We start from the raw sequence: 25,992 nt of genomic DNA, 5'->3' as shown, positions 1-25,992 counted from the left end.
AAACCTTTCTACCTTATGTGCTCTATCTGTTCGACAGCTGCATTCATTGCCTCTTAACATTGTTTAATAAATAATACTATTTTCCAAATCTGATAACCTGTTAGCAAATATATATGTAAATTATTCATTCAGCTAGAGAAATGATGTTATTGTACAACCGTAACAAATTGTTGCATTTGAACCAATGATGTGGAAAACTGTATAATTCAATGAATGCAGATAGATGAATTGTATTCCGTCTTGTATTAACCATGAGTGAAATTCTGCAGAGCCTTTTTCCTGAGAACATTTTTACTTCCTCATGTCTGGCAAGGCCCGTGGAAATCCCCAGAGACGCATCCTACTTACACCTCCATCAGGAGCAAAAGTAAGTTTCACATGAGTAAACACATCCAGCATCTTTATGGCAGTACCATCAAAAAAATGTCTCGTATGAGGTTTAAGCTGGGGGGAAAGAACACAATAAATTTGGTAATAGTAGTTGCAGACAAGATTCTCATTCCAATCTTATATTTTTTTGTCTAGTTGCGTGTCGAGGTCCCCAAGCCACCCCCTAAATAAATCACAATTCACACAGAATTTTTGTTTAAGGTTTTTGGCATAATTTTGGCCACAACTTTATTAAAATACATAAACGTGAGTGGTTGTGTAGGCATTGGTTCCAACTATCTGTCCCCGTCCAGGGACAGAACTGACTTCCGGATTTTGCAGTAGGCAAAAACCAAATGGCACCAGCCAATCTGCCAAATGGACAAAATTCCTACCAGGCCCCTGCCCCAAAAGCAGATGACCCCATGACAGGCATAGCAATGTCAAACGCAACAGCCCTAAATTAGGGAGGGTGAGCGGGCGATCCGATGCACGCAGCAAAAGAGACTGAAAAAGGCTACATGCCAAGAATATATAACCTTCGGGCCAACCCTCTAAATGGTAACATCAAAATCCCAACAACAACCCAAATTGGCCCAATCACAGTCATGGCCATCCAAATGGTCCCACCCAATAACCAAGAGGGGGTGTCCTGTTAGACCCTACCACAACACGTGCTCTCCATGAAGGAGAACACACTTTGTGGATGTTGTATGTTTGTGGCTTTTTGTTTTTCTGGAACTCATAATTGCTTTTTGTAAAGTGCTTCCCACCCATAATATAGATATATTCATATTCAGTTGATCTAGAGATTCAAAGCTGACCTTTGTTGCAGGTACCAGTGTGTTCCATTTTGGACCTTGCTTCAAAGTCCACTTTTGTGCACTATATTCATTTTCTTCTTCTGTATTCAAAATACAGGCCTCAAGTTTAAATGTATCTGGAAAGTTTCCTAGTAGTAAAATAAAATAATTGAATGTGATATACTAATAGTTCCTTCCAAATAAATTAGGGCTGCAATCTTATATACACTTACCCAGGAAGAAGTCCCATTAAACTCAGTAAGTATTACTTCTGAGTAAAGAGATATATGGTTGCATTTTAAGATTGGAACCCTTTCCACACTTGCTGAGGTAAAACTCCACTGAATTCAGTGATAAGAGCCCCCCCCCCAAATAAACATGCTTAGGATCATACTGCACAGATTATATAGTAGTACCCTGTGGCATTTTCAAAGGTGAAATATGAATATTACCCACTACAGCCTGCTTCTTAAAACATCTGCCTGACTCTTACAGCTTGAAAGGAGGGACAAAATTTTAAAACATTCATTATGCTCGATTTAGTATAACAAAATCTGCTGAATTTTAACAAAATCTTCCATATCTATCTATCTATCTATCTATCTGTTTGGACCAAAATCTTTGGAAACACATTGAATAGTAGTAAACTTTTCACAGAGTTATCTAGGTAAAGAGGGTTTGACATAAGACTAACATAACAAGAAATTTGTACCTTTAAAGTGACTGGTGTCTATTTCTATGTGCGTTATAACACCTGAATGTCCCAATCGAAAGACTGCCCATTCACTTCCTGGTACAAGTAAGATCCCTTTGTCACCAAGCTGGAATTAAAAGGAAGACTCTTTTTTTTTTAAGTGGTTGATTCCCCGTCGTAATCCACTCATATATTAATATCCATTTGTGGGGGATTCCAATATGCAGCAGTTTCCATGTTAGCTCCTTCGCTCAAAAAACTGCATTTTGTCTGGAAACGTATTGTTTCAATATACTGTTGTTTGTGTTTGTTGTTGTGGGAGGCATCATAAAGATCAATAAAACACTTTAGTGACAAGAAATAGCTGAGCAATACTGAAAATAATACATTCATTGCAGCTTCTAAAGATCAGTGTTCTTCTGTATATGAATTATGTTTAGGAATTGCATAGGAGTTGTTTTAAATAATTTGTTTCTTACCTTTAAAATAGGTGGCCTTTGCAGACTTCTGCCTGTTTCCCATCCATCTTTCATGGACTTTGCTCTACCTGGTCCTAACCCATCACCAAAACAAAAGAATAGAGACACTATATAGAGAGAATAACTCAAAAGTCTTAACTATGAATCACCTTATTCCTTAATTTTATATGTTCTAAAGTGATTTTTTCTGAACTTAGTAGGGCTATCTGTTGATGAGAAAAACCTCAGCTAATTAACTGTAAATATTGTAATTGGTCATTTAATGATGATTTTTTAATTAAAATTCTGTAACAATAAAACAACCGTTTCCAAGGGGGGAAATGCTTTAGCCAGGTTCCAAAGAACCACACAATTAGTTCTGCATACCCAATAGGGATTTGGACTTGTGCATATTAAACATTAATTCGAGTGAAGCTTCAAAATGAGTTTCTGATATGGCATATCGACCTGCTGTTCAAATACAAGGGTGTCAAAATTTTCACTAAGCACATTCCTGTACTTATGGGTTCCCTAATTAATAAGAGGCATGTTTGTAGCTGACAAAACCATTTTCAATTAATTAATCAAACTAATTCAATAACTAAATATTGCAACCCAGAATTTAGTGTTCGTGGCAGATCACATTTGATTTTCATCCATATTGCAGATAGATATTAATACCTTATTTAGCTGGGTCTTTCTAATACAAATCCTTCATCTAGACATGATTTTTACTCTGTTCATATATATATATATATATATATATATGCAGGTTTTGGTGTCTTCGGGTGTCTTCCCGTGTAAGAGTTGGGGTGTCTAGGCGACGTTTCGACGAGGTCTCACTCGTCATCTTCAGGCTGGTGCTTTCGGCTTCTTGTTACTGGAACAGAGCAGGATCTCAGTGTTTGAGTTCCTATAAATACTGTTGGGGGGGTGTGGTGTATAGTCTCCAACGTTCTGGGCGGAGAGGAAGTTCCCAGGTTAGTGTGCCTTTTCTTCTTTTGTTCATTAATTACTTGAGGGATATCTTGAGTGATTTCTTGAGTGATATTCTGAGTACCACTTAGGAGGGTCATTAGGTGTGGATTAGTTGCTAAAGCTTTCGTGTCTTGACCTCTTGAGCTTGTGAAGAGTTTTTCTGAGAAGATGGCTGTACTGCAAATAGTTGTGCTCTGGCTTGGCTTCGTGTATAGGGGCGGGCTGTGGTTTTGTGTCCTGTGCCAGCCAGATCTGTGTAGGGATTGCAGGGGGGTGCAGCATCCGGAGGTGCCACTATGGTTTGGCTACTGGATGGTGTCTGTAATTTATCTGTGGCGAGGGTCTGGGTTTGGGTCTGGTGTGGTTGATTGGAGATGGCGTTCTGTGTGCCTCTGGTTCTGTTGTCGGTTTTTGTGGGGAGGGCTAATTTCCAGATGTCTGGCAGGCGGGACGTGTCGTCACGCTTGTTCATGTTGTGAGGGTGTTTCTCTATCTCGATGGCTTCCATGATTATTCTCTTGTGGTGATGTTCCATGTTAAAGAGCAATTTGGAATCTGCAAAATTAATTTCGTGTCCTGTTTCTTTCATGTGTTGGTAAAGAGAGGAAGTTTTTTCTTCTTTTTTGACGGCATTCTTGTGTTCTGCGATACGTGCATTTATTCGTCTGTTTGTTTGTCCAATGTACGTGGCTGGGCAGACTTTGCAGGGTATTTCATAGACCCCTTCGTTTTCTAACTGGATTTTATCTTTGGGGTTTCTGAGGAGACAACAACTTAATTCCCACATGCTTCCAACTTAAATTCCACTCTAAAACCCCAGCTACCGAAAGGATCCTGAAACGAACTGAACTATCCCTAATCAGAAACGAACTACATAAGAAAAGATACCTACTAAACCAAACCAACAAAGATCTGCTCACTCTTCACCTCAAACTCTGTAACAAAATCCACCCTGCACTCTGGGACAAATGCAAACAACTAGCCGTTTGGAGAGCTGAAACTGAGTCCTCTCACAAGACAGATACACACACCAACAAACTCCACAAACTAGAGAAACGCCAGAAGCCCAGCCACCCTCCACAACAACCCATGAAACAAACAGTACATAACATATCAGACAGGATCCTCACCTCAACTGAAACCAAAGTACTCTCCAAAGGTTTCAACTTTGCAGTCGCCCCGAGACGCATCCCCACGGAAAACATCATATGCGGAGTCGAAGCTAGCCTAACCAAAATCAACCCAGATGAAGCCAATAAAATCAGACTTGAAGTCACCAACATCCTCTGCTCCAGCAAACCACCAAGAAGCAATTTACACAAAGAAGAACGGAAAGCACTCACCAACCTGAGGAAAGACAACAACATAATCATTCTCCCAGCAGACAAAGGTAATGCCACTGTTGTGATGAACACATCGGACTACCAAGCAAAACTATCAAATCTACTCCAAGACCCTACCTACCAACCTATAAAAACAGATCCCACCACCTATCTGGAAAAAACCACCAAATCCAAAATAAAAGCCTCTCCTATCAGTGAAGAAATCCAGCTAAGAATCATCCCCAGAGAAAAATCATCCAGATACCCCAAACTCTACGGTCTCCCCAAGATACACAAAGAAGGAACACCACTCAGACCAATAGTCAGCTCCATAGGCTCACCTCTACAAAATCTCGCTAAATTTCTCGCTAAGCAACTTCAGCCCTATGCAGAATCTATCGCTTCACACGTTACAAACTCCTTCCAGTTCATAGAAACAATAAAGAAGCAAAACCTACATCCCGATGACCTACTTGTGAGCTTCGATGTTGTATCTCTCTTCACACAAGTGCCCATTAATGAAGCCTTGACAGCCATTCAAAACAAATACAATCCCCCCGAATACATCCTGGACCTGACCAACCACTGCCTAACCAACACGTACTTCATCCACAATGGACAAAGATACAAACAGATAGAAGGAGCACCTATGGGATCACCCCTCTCTCCGGTCATCGCAAATCTGTACATGGAACACTTTGAAACCAATGCTTTAGACAAGTCAGAACACAAACCCAAACTTTGGCTCAGATATGTTGACGACACCTTTGTAATTTGGCCACACGGGAAGGAAAAACTACCGTATTTTTCGCCCTATAAGACGCACTTTTTCCCCTCCAAAAATGAAGGGGAAATGTGGGTGCGTCTTATGGGGCGAATGCAGGCTTTCGCTGAAGCCTGGAGAGCGAGAGCGGTAGGTGCGCACCGACCCCTCTCGCTCTCCAGGCTTCGCGGACCTCTCCTCAAGCAGCGGGAACGTTCCCACTGCTTGGGGAGAGTTGCCGGCATCCCGAAGCCTGCAAGCGCTGATCCCAGCACGTGCAGGCTTCGCGGATCTCTCCCCAAGCAGCGGGAACGTTCCCACTGCTTGGGGAGAGTTGCCGGCATCCCGAAGCCTGCAAGCGCTGATCCCAGCACGTGCAGGCTTCGCGGATCTCTCCCCAAGCAGCGGGAACGTTCCCACTGCTTGGGGAGAGTTGCAGGCATCCCGAAGCCTGCAAGCGCTGATCCCAGCACGTGCAGGCTTCGCGGATCTCTCCCCAAGCAGCGGGAACATTCCCACTGCTTGGGGAGAGTTGCCGGCATCCCGAAGCCTGCAAGCGCTGATCCCAGCACGCGCAGGCTTCGCGGATCTCTCCCCAAGCAGCGGGAACGTTCCCACTGCTTGGGGAGAGTTGCAGGCATCCCGAAGCCTGCGCGGGCTGATCCCAGCACGCGCAGGCTTCGCGGATCTCTCCCCAAGCAGCGGGAACGTTCCCACTGCTTGGGGAGAGTTGCAGGCATCCCGAAGCCTGCGCGCGCTGATCCCAGCACGCGCAGGCTTCGCGGATCTCTCCCCAAGCAGCGGGAACGTTCCCACTGCTTGGGGAGAGTTGCAGGCATCCCGAAGCCTGCGCGCGCTGATCCCAGCACGCGCAGGCTTCGCGGATCTCTCCCCAAGCAGCGGGAACGTTCCCACTGCTTGGGGAGAGTTGCAGGCATCCCGAAGCCTGCGCGGGCTGATCCCAGCACGCGCAGGCTTCGCGGATCTCTCCCCAAGCAGCGGGAACGTTCCCACTGCTTGGGGAGAGTTGCAAGCATCCCGAAGCCTGCGCGCGCTGATCCCAGCACGCGCAGGCTTCGCGGATCTCTCCCCAAGCAGCGGGAACGTTCCCACTGCTTGGGGAGAGTTGCAGGCATCCCGAAGCCTGCGCGGGCTGATCCCAGCACGCGCAGGCTTCGCGGATCTCTCCCCAAGCAGCGGGAACGTTCCCACTGCTTGGGGAGAGTTGCAGGCATCCCGAAGCCTGCAAGCGCTGATCCCAGCACGTGCAGGCTTCGCGGATCTCTCCTCAAGCAGCGGGAACCACCGCTGGGCTCCCACGGCTTGCAGAGAGCTGCCTGTTTGGGGGCTGGGGTCGGGGGAAGCTCGGGCTGCCCCAGCCCCGTGCCTGGGGGGAAAATAATTTTTTCCCTTTATTTTCCCCCCAAAAAACTAGGTGCGTCTTATGAGCCGGAGCATCTTATGGGGCGCAAAATACGGTAGATAGCTTCCTCACACATCTCAACAGCCTACACCCCAAAATACAATTCACTATGGAAATAGAAGCCAAGAACCAACTTCCCTTCCTTGACGTCCTAATCTACAAAAAACCTGATGGCTCCCTAGGACACACTATCTACCGGAAAAAAACACACACCAACCGCTACTTACATGCACAATCACACCACCACCCTGCACAAATAAACTCCGTAGCCAAGACTCTCATCTCCAGAACCAAACGCCTGGCTGACAAAGACCACTTGACAACTGAGTTACAGAATCTCTCAAATTTGTTAATCGCCAACGGATACCAGCAAAACAGGGTTACGAAACTAATCCAAAAAGAAACACCCCCCAAAAACCAAGACACAGAAGAAAACAATGGCATGGCCCTCCTTCCTTATATCAAGGGCACTACAGATAAAATTAGCAAAATCCTCCATAAACACAATATCAAAACAGCCTTTTGCACCAACCAAAAAATAGCCAATATCCTCAGAAACCCCAAAGATAAAATCCAGTTAGAAAACGAAGGGGTCTATGAAATACCCTGCAAAGTCTGCCCAGCCACGTACATTGGACAAACAAACAGACGAATAAATGCACGTATCGCAGAACACAAGAATGCCGTCAAAAAAGAAGAAAAAACTTCCTCTCTTTACCAACACATGAAAGAAACAGGACACGAAATTAATTTTGCAGATTCCAAATTGCTCTTTAACATGGAACATCACCACAAGAGAATAATCATGGAAGCCATCGAGATAGAGAAACACCCTCACAACATGAACAAGCGTGACGACACGTCCCGCCTGCCAGACATCTGGAAATTAGCCCTCCCCACAAAAACCGACAACAGAACCAGAGGCACACAGAACGCCATCTCCAATCAACCACACCAGACCCAAACCCAGACCCTCGCCACAGATAAATTACAGACACCATCCAGTAGCCAAACCATAGTGGCACCTCCGGATGCTGCACCCCCCTGCAATCCCTACACAGATCTGGCTGGCACAGGACACAAAACCACAGCCCGCCCCTATACACGAAGCCAAGCCAGAGCACAACTATTTGCAGTACAGCCATCTTCTCAGAAAAACTCTTCACAAGCTCAAGAGGTCAAGACACGAAAGCTTTAGCAACTAATCCACACCTAATGACCCTCCTAAGTGGTACTCAGAATATCACTCAAGAAATCACTCAAGATATCCCTCAAGTAATTAATGAACAAAAGAAGAAAAGGCACACTAACCTGGGAACTTCCTCTCCGCCCAGAACGTTGGAGACTATACACCACACCCCCCCAACAGTATTTATAGGAACTCAAACACTGAGATCCTGCTCTGTTCCAGTAACAAGAAGCCGAAAGCACCAGCCTGAAGATGACGAGTGAGACCTCGTCGAAACGTCGCCTAGACACCCCAACTCTTACACGGGAAGACACCCGAAGACACCAAAACCTGCATTCCTATACCCGTGAAAATCTACGAAAGCATATATATATATATATATATATATATATATATATATATATATATATATATATTCCTTCCTTTTCCATGACCATGTGTTTGGAATTCTGCTATAAATAGCAAAGGAGTCTGAAGATTTATAACTGCCAGGCAAAAAGCAGTCTTGGGGAAACAAGAGGAATCCAAGAACGGGCTGTTTAGGGGAATCAATACTGTGTTAAAGACTAGTGGTTCTCTGTTCCCCTGTTTTGTAATAAGTCTTGGAAAAAAGAAATACCACAAATTACATTCTCCTCAGAAGGAGAATGTGCGAACCACTATCCACTGCAATTTCCTAATGCTAGGGGAAATGAGGAGTGTGAAAAAATATATCTGAAAAATTATATCCAAAATTCTCTGCCTTGCTCTGCCCATTCATCTACTGTATCTATAAACTGGAGAAACTATTTTCAGCTGGGCAGAACATCATGCTTAACCAATGTCATTGGACTCTCAGCTAAAACAGAATGGAATTCACCAAACACTACTGCTTGCACCATGCCTGTTTATTTCACTTGGGTTTACTGAGCGTAAGTGTCATTAATGGACATAGTATTTCATGGATTATTCCCACAAACAACAATTGTGAGGGATTGTTTAGCGGTTCACTAAAAAGTTGACAGCTTAATTTCACGAAAACATCACGCTCAAACTGCATTACATGAAACCAAATCAATGGCTATAAACAAAGCCTGGTGTGATTCTTACCTAAAATATTCCCAGGATGGCCTAGCTGAGCATCACTGTATCCAACACAGACACCTCCGTTCACCATTGCCACCAAATCACTCAAGTGGTTCAGGCCAGAGAGTGGCCATTCTCTCTGCATTGTACCGTACACTTTTAAACGTGCAATTCCACCATCTGGGAGGGGGAAAGTGTTTTAATTCTGGTTTCATGCCAGAAGAAAAGGATGCACATATTTTGATTAGAGAAAACAATGCATATGCACATTTCTATATTTTTAGGTAGTTACATTTTACAATAACATACGACGGATATAACTTAATATATGCTATGGTTATAATTAAGGGAGAGACAGAAATAACAAGGAAAGAATGTGAGCAAATGGTGTTACATATACAGCTGTGGTACAGCTTCATCGCTGTGGTTCTCCAGATGTTCATCGTTTCCCAGCTCCCATCAGTACCAGCCAGCATGGCCAATAGTCAGGGATAACTAGACTTATCACTCAGCAACATCTAGAGGGTCACAGGTTCTTTTCCTCAGATACGGATCTTACCTGGATATATGTTGAGTCTTAGATGTGTCCATTTTTGCTTCGAAGCTGCAACAAAATAGTTGTGGGCAGCATCAAGGTTTCCTGATTTTATCTTTGAGATGGGAACTAAGGAAGTCCATTCATCTGACCTCATCTAAAAATAAATATTCATTAGCTGGTTAACTTTCAAGGAAATGATAACTTTACTTAGATTTCTTTTTAATACACCTGAGCTGGTATAGAGGTGGCCCCACGCCCATAACAAGACTACCTTTAAAATATTTAGGGTGCTTACGTAACTCAGGTGTAAAACTTTTCAAATGTGCAGTGCTGCTAAAACTGGCCTCTTTAATGCAAGCTTGTTGTTGTTTAGTCGTTTAGTCATGTCTGACTCTTCGTGACCCCATGGACCAGAGCACGCCAGCCACTCCTGTCTTCCACTGCCTCCCGCAGTTTGGTCAAACTCATGCTGGTAGCTTGGAGAACACTATCCAACCATCTCGTCCTCTGTCGTCCCCTTCTCCTTGTGCCCTTCATCTTTCCCAACATCAGGGTCTTTTCCAGGGAGTCTTCTCTTTTCATGAGGTGGCCAAAGTATGGGAGCCTCAGCTTCACGATCTGTCCTTCCAGTGAGCACTCAGGCAAGCTTAGTAGGTGACTAATGTAACAAACTTGTAGATAGGTGTGCTCTGGTAAACCAGCCATTCATAGCACAGCCCCGTAGGCCACTTGTTGTCCCGTAGGCCACTTGTTGTCCCCATCTTGTTTACTTGTTTACTCCTGGGAAATTCCAGATACCCACTGTTTATAGCCCTTTCTCAAGTATAGAAATATCTAAGGTCTACCTGAGCGCATCAAAAGCAGGAATGGTGATAGGAGAATGTCTTCATCACGATTCACATGCTCTCTTTTATGTATTCTGTTCATAGTGAGAAATGTTGCTGGACTCCCCTGCATTGCTCTCTCTGTTAGCCCCAACCCTGATATCCACAGATTGAAGCAGGGCCTTTGCACATACAACAATTGTATGCACATAGGCTTATACCCTATCACAAACTCTTGTATATTCTCCTGTGATGGGATGATGAGCTGCTTGTGCGTAAAATCGTAGTCCCTCAGAGTTTGTGCAACTCCACAAACCTCTGTCTGTGACAGAGCTCCTCAGACATGTCTGCTCTAGTCACTTGCAGATTCCGACAGTGGTTGTTTTCGGAAGCGCTTCCAGCATAAAAGCTCCTTAACGGAAACACGTCTTCGGGACTCACGGCGTGACAGCTTCCAGCGAGGAATGGGTCTCCCTATGGGAGCTTCAGACACCTCCCCACTGTTCTCGCTGGACGTGTCCCTGAGCCCTCCCTCTTGCTCGCTTTCCCTCAGAGATCCACCTCTCACCCTGCTAGTTCCTGCTTTAGCTGCTGAGTCTCTCTCAGCCTCCGTGAGACTTTCCTCCAGAGACCCACCTCTCCCCCTGCTGGTCCCTGCTTCAGCTGCTGAGTCCCTCCCAGCCTCCGTGAGCCCTTTCCCCACCTGTTCCTCCGATGGCAGTTCCCTGACATCCACCTCCCCTCCAGGGCCCCCTTCACCCCCCCGTTCCCTCTCCTCTGGGCGGTGAGGAGGTAAAACCCCGAAAAGAATCCTCTTCATCTTCAGACGTCTCGAACATTTCCCTCCATCGGTCGCCGTTCCGGCTCGCTGAATCCTCCTCCTCCTCGGAATCTGTGAACCCCTCCAACTCCTCTTCTTCGTCGGTGGTGGCAAAGTATTCCCTCCGGAACCTCGCCACAGGCTGAGGTTTACCTGGGAACCTCTGATGAAAGGTTTCTATTAAAACCTCGTCATTGACATCCTCTGCCATGACCCAGGTGTTTTCCGACTCCGGTTCCCCTTCCCACATTACCAAATACTCTACTTGATCTCCCTTCCACCTGGAATCGAGGATCTCCGCTACATGGTAGCTGTGTTCCCTTTCCTCCATTGCTGGTCCCCGAGTGACCCTCCCTTCTCTGTCCCCTTTATACGGTGACAGCAACGACCTGTGGAAAACTGGGTGCAGCTTCATGTGGTTCGGTAACCGGAGTCTGAAAGCCACTGGGTTGACCTGTTGCGTGACTTCAAAGGGACCCAATCTTTTGGGTCTTAACTTCTTACAACCCCCTTTGAATGGTAACCCTTTGGTTGACAGCCACACCTGGTCCCCCACCCTAATGGTTTCACCTTCTCTTCTGTTTTTGTCTGCCTGCCTCTTATATTCCTCCTTGGCCCTGTCTAAGTTAAGTTGGAGCTGGCGATGGATCGCTTCCATTTCTTCTACGAACTGTTCGGCAACTGGAACGCTCCAGTTCTCCCCTTCCCCCCCGGGAAAGCCCGGGGATGGCACCCGTAATTAGCCAAAAAGGGGCTCATCCCCGTGGACACGTTCTCCGCATTGCTGTAGGCAAATTCTGCCAACGCCAGCTTCTCCACCCAATCATTCTCTCTGTCATTCACATAACACCTCAAATATTGCTGGAGGATGCCATTGGCTCTTTCCGCCTGCCCGTTGGTTTCAGGATGCCGGGCAGTCGAAAAATTGACCTCTACATGCAGTAAGCTCATGAGCTTCCTCCAGAACCTGGAAGTAAATTGTTTCCCTCAGTCTGAAACCACCCTCAAGGGGGCGCCATGCAACCTAAACACATTTTCTACAAACAATTTAGCTGTTTCTTCTGCCGTGACAGCATGTGAGCAGGCTATAAAGTGGGCCATTTTGGTTAACAGGTCTACCACAACCATGATGGCTGTTTTCCCTCTGGATTTTGGCAAATCAGTCATGAAATCTATTGCCACTGCTTCCCATGGTCTTTCAGGTGTGGGTAGCGGTTCTAATAACCCTGCCGGTGCCCGCCTCTCCCCTTTGGCTCGCTGGCATTGGTCACACCCTCTCACATACTCCCGCACATCTTCCCTGACCTTGGGCCACCAAAATTCCCTGGTAACCAGCCACATGGTTTTGTGTTGCCCAAAATGCCCTGCTGTGGGGCTATTGTGCAGCTGCTTGAGTACCTTTCCCCTCAAATCTCCTTCTGGTATATATAACGCTCCCTTGTAATACAACGCCCCGTTTCTCTCCTCAAAACCTCCGGGTTTATCTCCCTCCCTCCTGAGACCCCTGAGTTTGTCCTGGGCGTATTCATCATTCTCCGTTCCCTCTACCAGTTCTCTTTGCCCCACCAATGCCGCCCCACACACCCAGCGGTCCTCTGGAATGACATGTCTTTCTTCGGGTGCTCCCTCCCCCTCCAAATATTCAGGTTTGCGTGAGAGAGCGTCCGCCCTAACGTTCTCTGGGCCTGGCACGTAACAAATCTCAAAGTTAAATTTGGAGAACTCCTGGGCCCATCTCAACTGCCGTTGGTTGAGCACTCGTGCCGTTCTCCAATACTCTAGGTTCTTGTGGTCAGTGCACACTTGCACCTTATGTTGTGTGCCAATTAGCAGGTGCCTCCATCTCCGGAAAGCCTCATGAATGGCAAGTAGTTCTCGGTCATACACCGTGTAATTCCTCTTGGATTTGTTCAGCTTTCGCGAAAAAAAGGCACACGGTCTCCATTCTGACTCCTCCTTCCCTGGTTGCAGAAGAAGCACCGCCCCTATGGCTCTGTCTGATGCGTCTGTTTCCACTCTCAGTTTTTTTTGTAAATCCACATGTAGAAGTTGTTCTTCAGAGGCGAAGGCCCTTTTCAGCTCCTCAAATGCTCGCTCCGCCTCCTCAGTCCAAACGAATTTCTTCTTACTGCTGAGACAGTCCGTAATGGGCGCCGTCAGGTGCGCAAAATTTCGGATGAACTTACGATAAAAGTTCCCAAACCCTAGAAACCTCTGCACATCCTTCTTTGTTTTGGGTGTTTTCCATTCCAGCACTGCCTGGACCTTTCCGGGATCCATGGCCAATCCCTTGTCTGACAGGCGGTACCCCAGGAATTCCACCTCCTTGGTATGAAACTGACACTTCTCCAGTTTCACCCACAGCCGGTTGGCTTGCAGCCTGCTTAACACTTCTCTGACGTCGCTCACATGCTGCTCCTCATTCTCCGAGTACACCAACACGTCATCTAGGAAGGCCACGCAATTCTTGTAAAGCAAAGACCCCAGTACATGGTTCATAAACGATTGGAAGCACGCCGAGCCTGCTTGTAGGCCGAAAGGCATTACTAAATATTCAAATGCCCCCAAAGGGGTGAACATGGTGGTTTTCCATTCATCCCCTTTCCTTATGCGTATCAGGTTGTACGCCCCCCTGAGGTCCAGCTTTGTAAAAATCTTTCCCTTCCGCACCCTGTTCAAAATGTCGTCGATCCTGGGCATAGGGAAGGCCGCTGGTTCTGACACTGCGTTTAAAGCCCTGAAGTCACACACCAGTCTCGGCTTGTCCGTGTTTTTCTTATCCACAAAAAACACTGGGCTGCCTCCCACCGCTCTGGACTCTCTGATGAAACCTCGCTTCAGGTTCTTGTCAATAAACTCTCTTAACTCCTGCATCTCTCTGTCTGACATGGCGTACAGCTTGCCTACAGGGAGCTGTGCCCCAGGGAGTAAATTGATTTGACAGTCAAAGGGTCTATGCGGGGGTAGTTGGTCAGCTTCCCTTTCGCTGAACACGTCGCTGAGATCTGCGTATTGTCGTGGTACCTTCACCTGCTCCATTACTTCCGTCCCTGCTAGGGTAGCTTGGGCCCCTGCTGAACCCTTTCCTTCCCTGCAGTGTTCTAAGCAATGTGTGGAACCAAAGGAAACCACTCTCTGATGCCAGCCCACCAGCGGATCATGTAACGCCAGCCAGCTCATCCCCAAGATAATAGGAGCCCCTCCCAAGGTGGCCACATTAAACGCTATCAGTTCGGTGTGCCTTGCCACCTTCATGATCATTGGGACGGTCTGCAAGCTGACTTCTCCTCCCAACAGCTCCCTGCCATCGATCGTGGTCACCTGCAGGGGGTTGCTTAAAGGGATCGTCTGTATCTGGTGTTCAGCTGCAAACTCTTTGCTCATAAAATTGCAGGAGCTGCCTAAGTCCAACAGCGCCTTGATCTTTAGAGGGTAGCCGTTTTGCAGCTCTAGGGACACTTCTATCACTAAGGCAGGTTTAGGAGGTTCTGGCTTGGGCACTTTCACTGCTCTTTGGCCTGGCTGCTGTGCCCCGACGGTGGCAGCCAGGCGTTGGCTTTTACTGGCTCCGGTATTTCCTCCACTCCTCCCTCCACAGCTCCCACCATCCCTTGCCATTCCTTCCTCTGGGGGCAGACTCTGGCAAAGTGACCTGGCTGTTGGCAGAGATAGCATTTCCGGGCGCCTTTTCCATCCTTCTTTCCCCCCTCACTGGGTTTTGAAACTACGCGTGCGCGCGCTGTTCCGATTTCCATCGGCTCCGCCGGTGGGAAAGTTGGCTCTGGAATGTCTGGAATGCGGAACTCCTTCCACCATTCCCCTTTCCCTTCCCGCCTCTCCAAGGCTCTCGCCTCCTGGCGCGCCCCTATGGTCAGCGCAGATTTGGTCAGCTGATCCATAGAAACCGCCCTGGGACTCCGGGAAAGTTCGTCTTTCACAGCCGAAGCAAGACCTTCTTCAAATAGCATTTGAATGGGTTCCGCCGATAAGTCCCATCCCAATCTATGAACCAGCATGGTGAACTCAGTCCAATACTCACGGACAGATCGGCTCCCCTGTTTGCAAGCCATTAGCTGTCTGCGGACCACTCCCTGCTCAATATCGCTGGAAAACATCAAATCCATCGCACGAAAGAACTTCATTGTGTCCTTTAGGGCGTCATTATTCGTTGCCATCAGGGGTCTAACCCAGTCCCTCGCCCCCCTTTCAAGATGCCCAATCACGAAAGCCACTCGTGATTCCTCATCAGGGAATTCATCAAACTGCACATTGAGGGCATATTGCATCTCTGTCCTAAAGGCATGGTAGTCCTTGGGGTCCCCCCCAAACTTCTGCACCAATCCTGGTACCTTTCTGGTGAACTGGGTGGCTTTCCCCTTCTTGTCTGCATCCTGAGCCCTTCTCTCCTCAAGCCCCGCCGTCTGCAGTGCCAGTTGGATTTCCAACGCTTGGTACCTTTCTTCCAAGCTTGGACCCGCTCCAACTCCTGCTTCTCCGGTTCCGGCTGGGTCGCTCATGATGCCTTCTCCTGCACAGGCAGCTTACAAAGACTGTCGGAATGCTGTTATGGGATGATGAGCTGCTTGTGCGTAAAATCGTAGTCCCTCAGAGTTTGTGCAAATCCACAAACCTGTCTGTGACAGAGCTCCTCAGACATGTCTGCTCTAGTCACTTGCAGATTCCGACAGTGGTTGCTTTCGGAAGCGTTTCCAGCATAAAAGCTCCTTAACGGAAACACGTCTTCTGGACTCGTGGCGTGACAGCTTCCGGCGAGGAATGGGTCTCCCTATGGGAGCTTCAGACACCTCCCCACTGTTCTCGCTGGACGTGTCCCTGAGCCCTCCCTCTTGCTCGCTTTCCCTCAGAGATCCACCTCTCACCCTGCTAGTTCCTGCTTTAGCTGCTGAGTCTCTCTCAGCCTCCGTGAGACTTTCCTCCAGAGACCCACCTCTCCCCCTGCTGGTCCCTGCTTCAGCTGCTGAGTCCCTCCCAGCCTCCGTGAGCCCTTTCCCCACCTGTTCCTCCGATGGCAGTTCCCTGACATCTCCTTTACAAATGTTGTATTAATTTAAAAAATGGCATAATGTTATGTGTGAACCCAGGCCAGCAGCTTTAACAATGGTTTGTTTACGGCCAACAAAGCACATTCTGAATCTATGGTTTGTTGGTGGCTTACTAACCTTGGTTTGTTTTAACTATGGCTTGGTGATATGTATGAACCCATCACCCTTCCTTAACCTTGGCTTGTTTGGCACGCCAGGCACTCATTGAATTATAAAAGCCATGAGGCAAGAGCAGCTAGAAAACAACCCAAACTTTGGAGAAACAAGCCATGAAGAAGAGGAGGAGGAGGAGGAGGAGGAGTTTGGATTTGATATCCCACTTTATCACTACCCGAAGGAGTCTCAAAGCGGCTAACTTTGAGCCAGTGTGGTGTAGTGGTTAAGAGCGGTAGTCTCGTAATCTGGGGAACCGGGTTCGCGTCTCCGCTCCTCCACATGCAGCTGCTGGGTGACCTTGGGCTAGTTACACTTCTTTGAAGTCTCTCAGCCCCACTCACCTCACAGAGTGTTTGTTGTGGGGGAGGAAGGGAAAGGAGAATGTTAGCCGCTTTGCGACTCCTTAAAGGGAGTGAAAGGCGGGGTATCAAATCCAAACTCCTCCTCCTCCTCCTGCTCCTCCTCCTCCTCTTCTTCTTCTTCTTCTTCTTCTAACATTCTCCTTTCTCTTCCTCCTCCACAACAAACACTCTGTGAGGTGAATGGGGCTGAGAGACTTCAGAGAAGTGTGACTTAACCACTACACCACACTGGCTCTCTTTGGAGAAACAAGCCGTGGCTTTTTTGGTGGTCTGGGATAACTCATAGTTAACTTGTGGTTTAACAACTCATTCCTTATCATTATTTGTAAAGTAGGCTTTAGCGATTAGGGCTGCAGAGACAGCTGTGGGTAAATAAATTGAGAAAGAGGGGATATGTGGGAGATGGTTCAGAGAAGCAGAAGATAGTATAGAGTTCAGAAGCATAATAGGCCTTTATGACCATTGGTTGCTGCTAGTCACTCCCTATATGTGGCACCTACATGGTGCAGCCTATCCCCTTTCCCCACCTTCATATTTTGCAGATGCCAAGAGGCAATTTCATTGGGACGCAGGTAGCGCTGTGGTCTAAACCACTGATCGTAGGGCTTGCCCTGTGGAACGCCCTTCCAGCAGATGTCAAAGCGATAAACAACTACCTGACATTCAGAAGACATCTTAAGGCAGCCCTGTTCAGGGAAGTTTTTAACGTGTGATATTTTGCTGTATTTTTGGTTTTTATGGAAGCCGCCCAGAGTGGCTGGGGAGGCCCAGCCAGATGGGTGGGGTATAAATAATAAATTATTATTATTATTATTATTATTATTATTATTATTATTGCCGATCAGAAGGTCGGCAGTTTGAATTCCTGTGACAGGGTGAGCTCCCGTTGCTCGGTCCCTGCTCCTGCCAACCTAGCTGTTCGAAAGCACGCCAGTGCAAGTAGATAAATAGGTACCGCTCCACACTAATAGGTGGTGAAGTTAGTCTAAAATAATGTGCCTTAACATTTTGATGAAACACAGTAATTTTAGCTCAATAAGTCAGTGTTATCTGGTGCTTTTCCTACACAGGCATCCCAGTTACCTCCTGGACAACCCTCAGCTCTTCATCCGAAGCGGCTGTTCCTATTCTGTTCCCTCTTGCTGGCAGCGCTGGTACCTCCTCTGCAAAGACAATACGCCCAACAGAAATTTAAGTAGATAATGTGGGCATAATCAAAACCTCTTCCACATCCACTTCCGAAAAGCTAATTGTTTAGATTCACTATATTAGCAAAAGGATATCTACGGGTTAGTCTTGCTGGCCACATGACCCAGAAGCTGTACGCCAGCTCCCTCAGCCAATAAAGCGAGATGAGCACCGCAACCCCAGAGTCGGTCACGACTGGACCTAATGGTCAGGGGTCCCTTTACCTTTACCTTATCTACTGTAGGGCTAAGGGGGCAGGGGACCTTTGGGGAGACTAAAGAGCAAACTAAACATGACTTTGAACACCATGTGCAGAAACATGAAAACATGAAAAACTGCTGATATATGAGAGTCAACACCCGCTTCCATCATTGCCAACACGACCATTGCCGTTTACTAAATTGATACTGTTGGGGTAAAGAAAGCTTCTGTCAGGATGTCCCTGTGATGCAGATGAGGTTGGGATTAGCACAATGTAGCAGCATGTGGGATGAATGCATCATAATCAGTGCACACTCTCCTAATCACATTTGTGCCATTTCAGATATTGAATCATAGAATTGTATTGTGGGAAGAGACCATCTAGTCCAACCCTCTGCAAGGTAGAAATCTATTTGCCCGACGTGGGGCTCGAACCCACAACTCTGAGATTAAGAATCGCATGCTCTACTAACTGAGGCATCTGGATACCCTTGCTGTTCATTTATAGTCAGCATAGCTCTGTGCCGGTAACTATCCACATAGAAGATTAGAAACAAGCAGTCATGAATGGTGAAACATTACTATGGCTTTTTTATCTCCAGTGCCTGTATTAGTCCCTAGATATCCTGTGTGTGGTAGCTAAACCTGAAAAAGTCTCTCCTTCACACTTTCCCAATAGCCAGTCCCTCCTGCTGAAGGTCCATATTTGGCTTCCCTTGCCCCCTCCATGACGTTTCGTAACCTCTAGCCCAGGCATAGGCAAACTCGGCCCTCCAGATGTTTTGGGGCTACATTTCCCATCATCCCTGACCACTGGTCCTGTCAGCTAGGGATCATGAGAGTTGTAGTCCCAAAACATCTGGAGGGCCGAGTTTGCCTATGCCTGCTCTAGCCCTAGGCATATCTGTCAGCCTTCCCCTTTTTTGCGGGAAATTCCCTTATTCCAGCACTGTTTCCCACTGCTATCCTGGATTGCTGCTGATCCCTTCTTTTCAAATCTGAAAGTTGACAGCTATGGCCCTAGGCCTTGAAGAAAAGTTTCTCTCAATGATGCTCATCTCCCACTGGGTTTCAGGCAACGTAACTGTTCTCCTGATGTTGCTCCCGCTAGGATCCCTTTTCTGTCACCTTTCCGTGTTCTGATACAGCGTAATCAGAACCTCTACAAAGTTCTTGAGATCTTAAGTTACCTGGCTTCAAGCAAGCAGCTTGGATTGATATCTGAGGAGCGCAGTTTCCAGCAAAGTAAGATGTATCTGCCTCAAACCCATAAATTGTACCTGGCACCCCCAGCTGAATGATGCACCAATCATGACCTAAGATGCAAAGGAAGAACTTTTAAAATGCAACACCCAACCAAAGTTAATATATGTAGATTTAGGAAATTTTCCATCCTATTTATTTACAAGATTCCTTACCATAATCTCAGAAATTCTCTCAGAAAAGAAAAGTCTTCTAAAAATAAATAAATGTCGGTTCAGCTGTTTTACCTGGAATTCGCTTCCTCCTGGTTTCCCATCCATCCCTCCATTTCCCAAACTCGGTGAATAGGTCTGCATGATATGCTGGTCTTTGTTTCTAAGCAAACATATATTAAAAAGATCAAGGTAGTGCTTGCATTATGCCCTTCATTTTAATAAGGTTTAAAGCTGACAGAATGTTTATATGTTTATAGTAGGTGCTTCAGAATGCCTTGATTCGGGGGTTTTGTGTTCGTTATGTGAAATGAACCAAATTAAAAGTGAACTGGGCAAGGGGAGGGCTAGTGGGCTGGCTAGCCGCCTATGGCCATTCCCTTGAGATTGGTGTCAGTCTGAAAAAGGCCTAGAACATGAACAGCAGCTATCATATAGTGGTGCCATTGAGGATGGAATTCAATTCAGAAATCCAGTGGGCTACGACCCCAAATGAAGCAGAGCTAGTTTATAAGCTAGTTTATAAGCTAGTTTATTTGTAATGTAAATAAATAGTTTATAAGCTAGTTTATTTGTAATGTAAGGCCATTTGAAATAAGTGAAGTTGCACACCATTACCACCTAAAGAGATGCTCTTCCATGTACAGTGGTACCTCAGGTTACATACGCTTCCCAGAAATAGCGCTTCAGGTTAAGAACTTTGCTTCAGGATGAGAAAAGAAATCGTTCTCCGGCGGCGCGGTGGCAGTGGGAGGCCCCATTAGCTAAAGTGGTACCTCAGGTTAAGAAAAGTTTCAGGTTAATAACAGACCTCCGGAACGAATTAAGTACTTAACCTGAGGTACCAATGTACAGTCATTAAGGCCAGAGTCTGAAAATACCTAACTTCTGTATATTATCACTACCACAATTGGCCAAATGCTTATTCTTATACAAAGGAAACAAAACTCTGTAGTGTATGCCCCCCCAAAAAAACTTTTAACAGCTTCAAAAAGGCAACTGTGCAGCAATACCTTAAGCATTAGACTGTTAACTGGCCTTTATTTATCTATTAAATTTATATACCACCCTTCATCAGAGGGTCGCAGTGGCCTTTATCACCAGAATACATCTGGAATCCAAAGAAGAGCCATATAGATATTGCATACCTACCTTTAAGAGATTTTCTGCAGGAGCAAAAAAGTCATCCGTTGCGAATAAAACCTTTACAAAATAAAAAAGAAGCATGAATTACAGCTGCAATTTACATGTAACTACGAATTTTATTTTACATGTGACATTGGAAATCTCTCTTTGAGATTAGGCAGGCTGGTATGAGGGACAGGGCCTTCTCAGTGATGGCCCCCCAAGTTATGGAATTCCTTTCCCTGAGACATACTATCAGCCCTCACCTTGTTTTTTTATGTGAGCTCTAAAACCATTTGTTCACAATGACTTTTAGTGCGGGGGGGGGGGGGTTTCAATGAGTAGTGAATTCTGTTTTTTAATCTTTACCAGAATGGCTTGCTGGATACATTGGATATCTTGAAATGAATCAAATGCTACAGATGAATTATTATTATCATTATTATTATCATTATTGCTATTATACTTATCGTGTTGATATGGTTTTAAATTGCTTAAGGTGCTGTAGGATGATATCCAATTGCACCAGCTTGCTCACGCCACATAACACAAAAGGCAAATCCAATGGGTGTCTTGTATGTGAGAAAGAGGCTACACAAATCCTAGTTCAACTGCTATTATTATTGCCTCAATAACACTTAAACTTGTGCACCTATGATACCATTTGCACAAGAACATCAACATTACACTTGAAAGTGTGCAATTGTGTTTGTAGCCCTGCAGGAAGGAGCTGCTTTTGATTTAATATTTTATGCAGCACTTTTATTTGAAAATGTTATCAAAATTAATTATGGAAATCTATTGTTTTTTACCAAAATATTTTCAAACAGACAAACACATCTTGGCATCATAATAATTAGGATAACAACTTTATACAGTGGTGCCTCGCAAGACGAAATTAATTCGTTCTGCGAGTTTTTTCGCCTTGCGAAGCACGGTTTCCCATAGGAATGCATGTATTAACGGTTTTAAGAAAAAGGAAACAAACTTGCAAGACGTTTTTGTCTTGCGAAGCAACTCAAAAAACGAAAAACTCTTTCGTCTTGCGAGTTTTTCATCTTGCGAGGTACCACTGTATCTCTAGAAGTTAGATTTAAAAAAAAAAAAAATTCAAAATCCCTGCACAAAAGCTAAACATCATCTACTTTTATGAACCTCTCTTGTTTCGGTGAATTTCTTTGAATTTACCTTCCCTCCTACAGATTCACATCCCAAGTCATTCAGATGCAGGAAGTCAGGTAAAACATTGCCCTTTTTTTCAGAGAGATGAACGGTCATCTTTCTTCAAAAGATCACACTGAAATTTGTTGTTGTTGTTAAAAAGATATTACTCTTCTAAAAGGGAAGAGAAATAAAGTAAATAAAAAAAACTCCACCTTATCACATTAAGCTCCCCCTTTCTTAAAAGCAAACTTGTAATTTGATTAAATAAATAATAGTGATCAAATAAATAACTCCAGAATTTACTGGCTGGAGGAACACAAGGCTACTACAGGTACGGCTATTTTCTCAGTACAGGCACAACCCCATAGGCGCCGACTCCATGGGGCCTGAGGGGGCCCGAGCCCCCTCAAAAATTCGTTTGGGGGGCTCCGCCCCCCCAATAATCTCGGGCACCCCTCTAGCAGAGCGCCACCGCCGCCCCTCCCCCAGCCCAAAATGCACAGGGTCGGGCTGCATGCCTCCTGCCCTCCCTCCCGAGCAAAAGCTCCACCCAATTTCCTTCGGAGCTGATTAATAGGCGCAGCACGCTCTCCCCTATTCGCTCACGAGGAGGCGGCGCCACTTTATCTGCATATTCATGAGCTTATTTATTATTCATGAGCTTTCGCGGGCTCCCCCAATGTTTTTTATAAGTCGGCGCCCCTGCACAACCCACAATTTGTGTGGAAAGGAAAGCAGCATACTCACTCGCTAATAACAGCGATATGTGACCAAAAGGAGCAGGCAAACGCTGGATCAAACAGCATCTACACCACTATAAATGGTAAATGCAGAATGGCCCCATGTGGCTGGCGTTCTGGAGTTCCCTTTTAGCTGTGGCCATTAGAACTGAAGTATCATTTCACCTCATGGATTTAAATCCTCTTTGAGCCCCATTTAAGCCAGTGGGCTGTGTCGCCATATCTTGCGGCAGCAAATTCTGTACATTTATTGTAATTTAACAGCAGTTCTGAATCTATGGTGAACTGGTTTAACAGGGTGACCTCCACTTTCTAGGTTTAAAAGAGAGGGAGAATAGTATTTTCTCTACCTGCTTCGTCAAAACTGTGCCTAATGTTCTAAGACTTTATTCACTATCATCTATTTGTTGCCTTTTACGAAAAAGAGCCCCAAGCACTTCTATGAAAGAAATTCTAACATTTGCTCATTGGGTTTGCCCTTTTCTGCACCGTTTCCAGTCTCCGCTCCTCCACCTGCAGCTGCTGGGTGACCTTGGGCTAGTCACACTTCTCTGAAGTCTCTCAGCCCCACTCACCTCACAGAGTGTTTGTTGTGGGGGAGGAAGGGAAAGGAGAATGTTAGCCACTTTGAGACTCCTGAAGGGCAGTGAAAGGCGGGATATCAAATCCAAACTCTTCTTCTTCTTTCTTCTTCTTCTTCTTCTTCCATTATATTTAATTTAAGCGTGCCCAGCATTCCACAATTTGGCAACTCAATAGATTTATATCAAAGTCTTCCGATGCTGGCAGTTTTATTTCTAATCCCTTTCCTAACGATCCCAAGTATGGAATTTCCCTTTTTCACAGCTTTCTTACATCCCATCAGTTTATATATGAAGTTGGTAATCGCTCCCCCTAATGAGCATTACGTACTTACTTGCACTGAATCTTGTTTGCCATTTTGTTGCCCAATTATTCAGTTTGGATAAATTATGTTGGAGCTCTTTCCTTGAATATTGACCTGAATAATCAAGTGTCAGCTGCAAATTGGCTACCTCACTGTTCACTCTTTACCGCCAGCTCATTTATGGATGTTAAATTAAAAACACTGGTCCACATCCACAATACAGATCCTTGTACAGTTCATTGCCTACTTGCCTCCATTTTGAAACAAGTTTATTCCTTCCATCTGCTTTATGTTTAGCCAGTTACTGAACTAAAATGGACCAGCCCTATTTACCACATTTGCTAGGTTTAGCCTGCAACCCAACCCCACTTACCTGGGAGTAAGCGCCTCAGAATTCAATAGGACTTACTTCTGAGAAGATATTATTACTGTTGCAGTTACTCATGAGTCTTTTGTCAGTATCTTTTTTCGAAGTCCAAGCATATTATGTTTATATACAGTGGTGCCTCGCAAGACGAAATTAATCCGTTCCGCGAGTCTCTTCGTCTAGCGTTTTTTTCGTCTTGCGAAGCAACCCTATTAGCGGCTTAGCAGATTAGCGCTATTAGCGGTTTAGCGGCTATTTAAGGCTTAGCGGCTATTAAAGGCTTAGCGGCTAAAAGGCTATTAGCGGCTTAGCGGCTTAGAAAAGGGGGGGAAGGGGGGAAATCGCAAGATTCGCAAGACTTTTTCGTTTTGCGAAGCAAGCCCATAGGGAAATTCGTCTTGCGAAGCGCATCGAAAAACGGAAAACCCTTTCGTCTAGCGGGCTTTTCGTCTTGCGAGGCATTCGTCTTGCGGGGCACCACTGTACTTGGACGTCCTCCTGACCAAGTGGGACTGCTGAAAGGTTGCCATTTCTTTTTTGTAAAAACAGTTAAAAGATTACTTTTCTTCAGTTATTAATATAAAACCATGCTGATTTTTGTTTTTAATTGCAAGGTTGCTAATAAGACGTGAATAATTGTGCTACCATAATTATTTCAATGCAGAGCAATGGCAGTTCAGTTGTAAAAGCTAGTGCTATATATTCTAATAACTATAAGCTAATCAATTACAGGCAAAATAGCCAAGTTGTGTCGTCTAGGCACACCATCAAAAATGGGAACAAAATAGTTAAATTATACTGAATTGAAACTTTTCACAGTTCACTGGAAAACATGAAATATGGACATTCCTGTGGATATTTTTAAATAATTCAGTCTAAAATATATTTGCCATAACATCTTAAGAGAAATGAATAAAAATCAATTAGTCTTACTCTATTAGTAGTTTTGGTCCACGACAGCCGTAAATAATCTGCACTGTGAAGAGACTAGTGTTTCAAACGGATTGGTGGACAATCCCCAATAAGCAGGTTACACAACCAGTAGACAATCATTAGACTATATTGATTCTGTAAAGCATCTATGTAAACACCCACCCCTTCCTCAAACAAACATACAAAAAGAATGTACAGTCTCTTTATGAATCTAAAATATGTTTTTTTTACTTAAGCAGCGTATTTTAAATTAACCTCGCAAATTGCACGAAGCATGGTGTTTTTGACACATTTTAAACTCATATTTTCTACCACGATCCTGGCCTTCACAAACTTTGCTCCTGGAACCATTCCTGGAATGGAAGGTCTCTTTTGCAGTATTAGCAGCACAACAGCCAGAGGATGATCATTCTCATGTAGCGTGGACTTACCTTGGCAGAAAGCCTGTAGTAATACTGCGTGAGTGTATATATGCACAACATATCCCATCTGCTGAAACAGGAGGCTTGGGTGGTTTTTTCTCCTAATAGCAAATTGACAGCATCGAAGCTGGTCAGTTGCCAGGGCCCTAAGACCATCAGCACTGCAAATGGTTCCCCGCATGCTCCCCTTCAGTTTGCAACGAGCAATCCCTCTTGATTTGCTGTGCTCTTCCTTATTTCTTCCAAGATTTGTCCAAGGTTCTTTGAATTTATTAATGTTATATTATATATATTTTTATTTATTCCGAGTTTGCCTCTAAAGCGGACAGCTTTTTTTAAAAAAAAAAGGCTGGGCCAGGGGGGGGAGAGACTTACGTTTTACTGACATAAAACCAAAAATTGTCCAGGAGCTATGAAAAGAGAAGTCTTCATACTTCTATTTTCTCTTCTCTATTCACATGTGCCTATAAAATTTAATTGCATGTTTAAAAAAAATCCGGAAATAAATAAAATGAAAAATTTAACACAAACAAAATTCCATCAGAAGCTAGCTATGAGCCATTAAAGGTAAAATCCAACCACTTGATGAAATACGAAATATTAAGTCAATTATATCCTCCACTGCCTGTTTTAAATGAAAAATGGCTAAACTAAACAGCTTATCATATTGCATTTCCTTTTCATTCCTCTTTTCAAGGCAACACCTATGCATAATAATGGGCTT

At 45.1% G+C, this 25,992-nt stretch overlaps 1 protein-coding gene across 2 annotated transcripts; it reads right to left on the bottom strand.

The window, feature by feature from the left end:
* Positions 1 to 224: 224 nt before the first annotated feature.
* ALLC (allantoicase) lies at positions 225 to 24,922 on the bottom strand. Of its 2 annotated transcripts, none has more exons than XM_081189171.1 (12): positions 24,847 to 24,922; positions 21,945 to 22,091; positions 20,784 to 20,834; positions 19,707 to 19,794; positions 19,407 to 19,532; positions 17,911 to 17,990; positions 9,624 to 9,756; positions 9,089 to 9,244; positions 2,346 to 2,419; positions 1,885 to 1,993; positions 1,194 to 1,321; positions 225 to 444 (listed from the first exon to the last, which is right to left on the bottom strand). In XM_081189171.1, the coding sequence occupies exons 2-12, from the start codon at positions 22,032 to 22,034 to the stop codon at positions 292 to 294; spliced, it is 1,188 nt and encodes a 395-aa protein (XP_081045297.1). In that variant the 5' UTR covers positions 22,035 to 22,091; positions 24,847 to 24,922; the 3' UTR covers positions 225 to 291. The 2 variants fall into 2 exon arrangements, with proteins under 2 accessions (XP_081045297.1, XP_081045298.1); XM_081189172.1 differs by lacking the exon at positions 24,847 to 24,922 and adding an exon at positions 23,920 to 23,992.
* Between the last annotated feature and the right edge of the window lie 1,070 nt (positions 24,923 to 25,992).

Source organism: Podarcis bocagei (genome assembly GCF_964188305.1).
Source record: "Podarcis bocagei genome assembly, chromosome: 3".
In the NCBI taxonomy this organism is placed as follows: domain Eukaryota; kingdom Metazoa; phylum Chordata; class Lepidosauria; order Squamata; family Lacertidae; genus Podarcis; species Podarcis bocagei.
The sequence above is the reverse complement of the archived record's forward strand: the minus strand, read 5'-3'. Positions and strand labels throughout refer to the sequence as shown.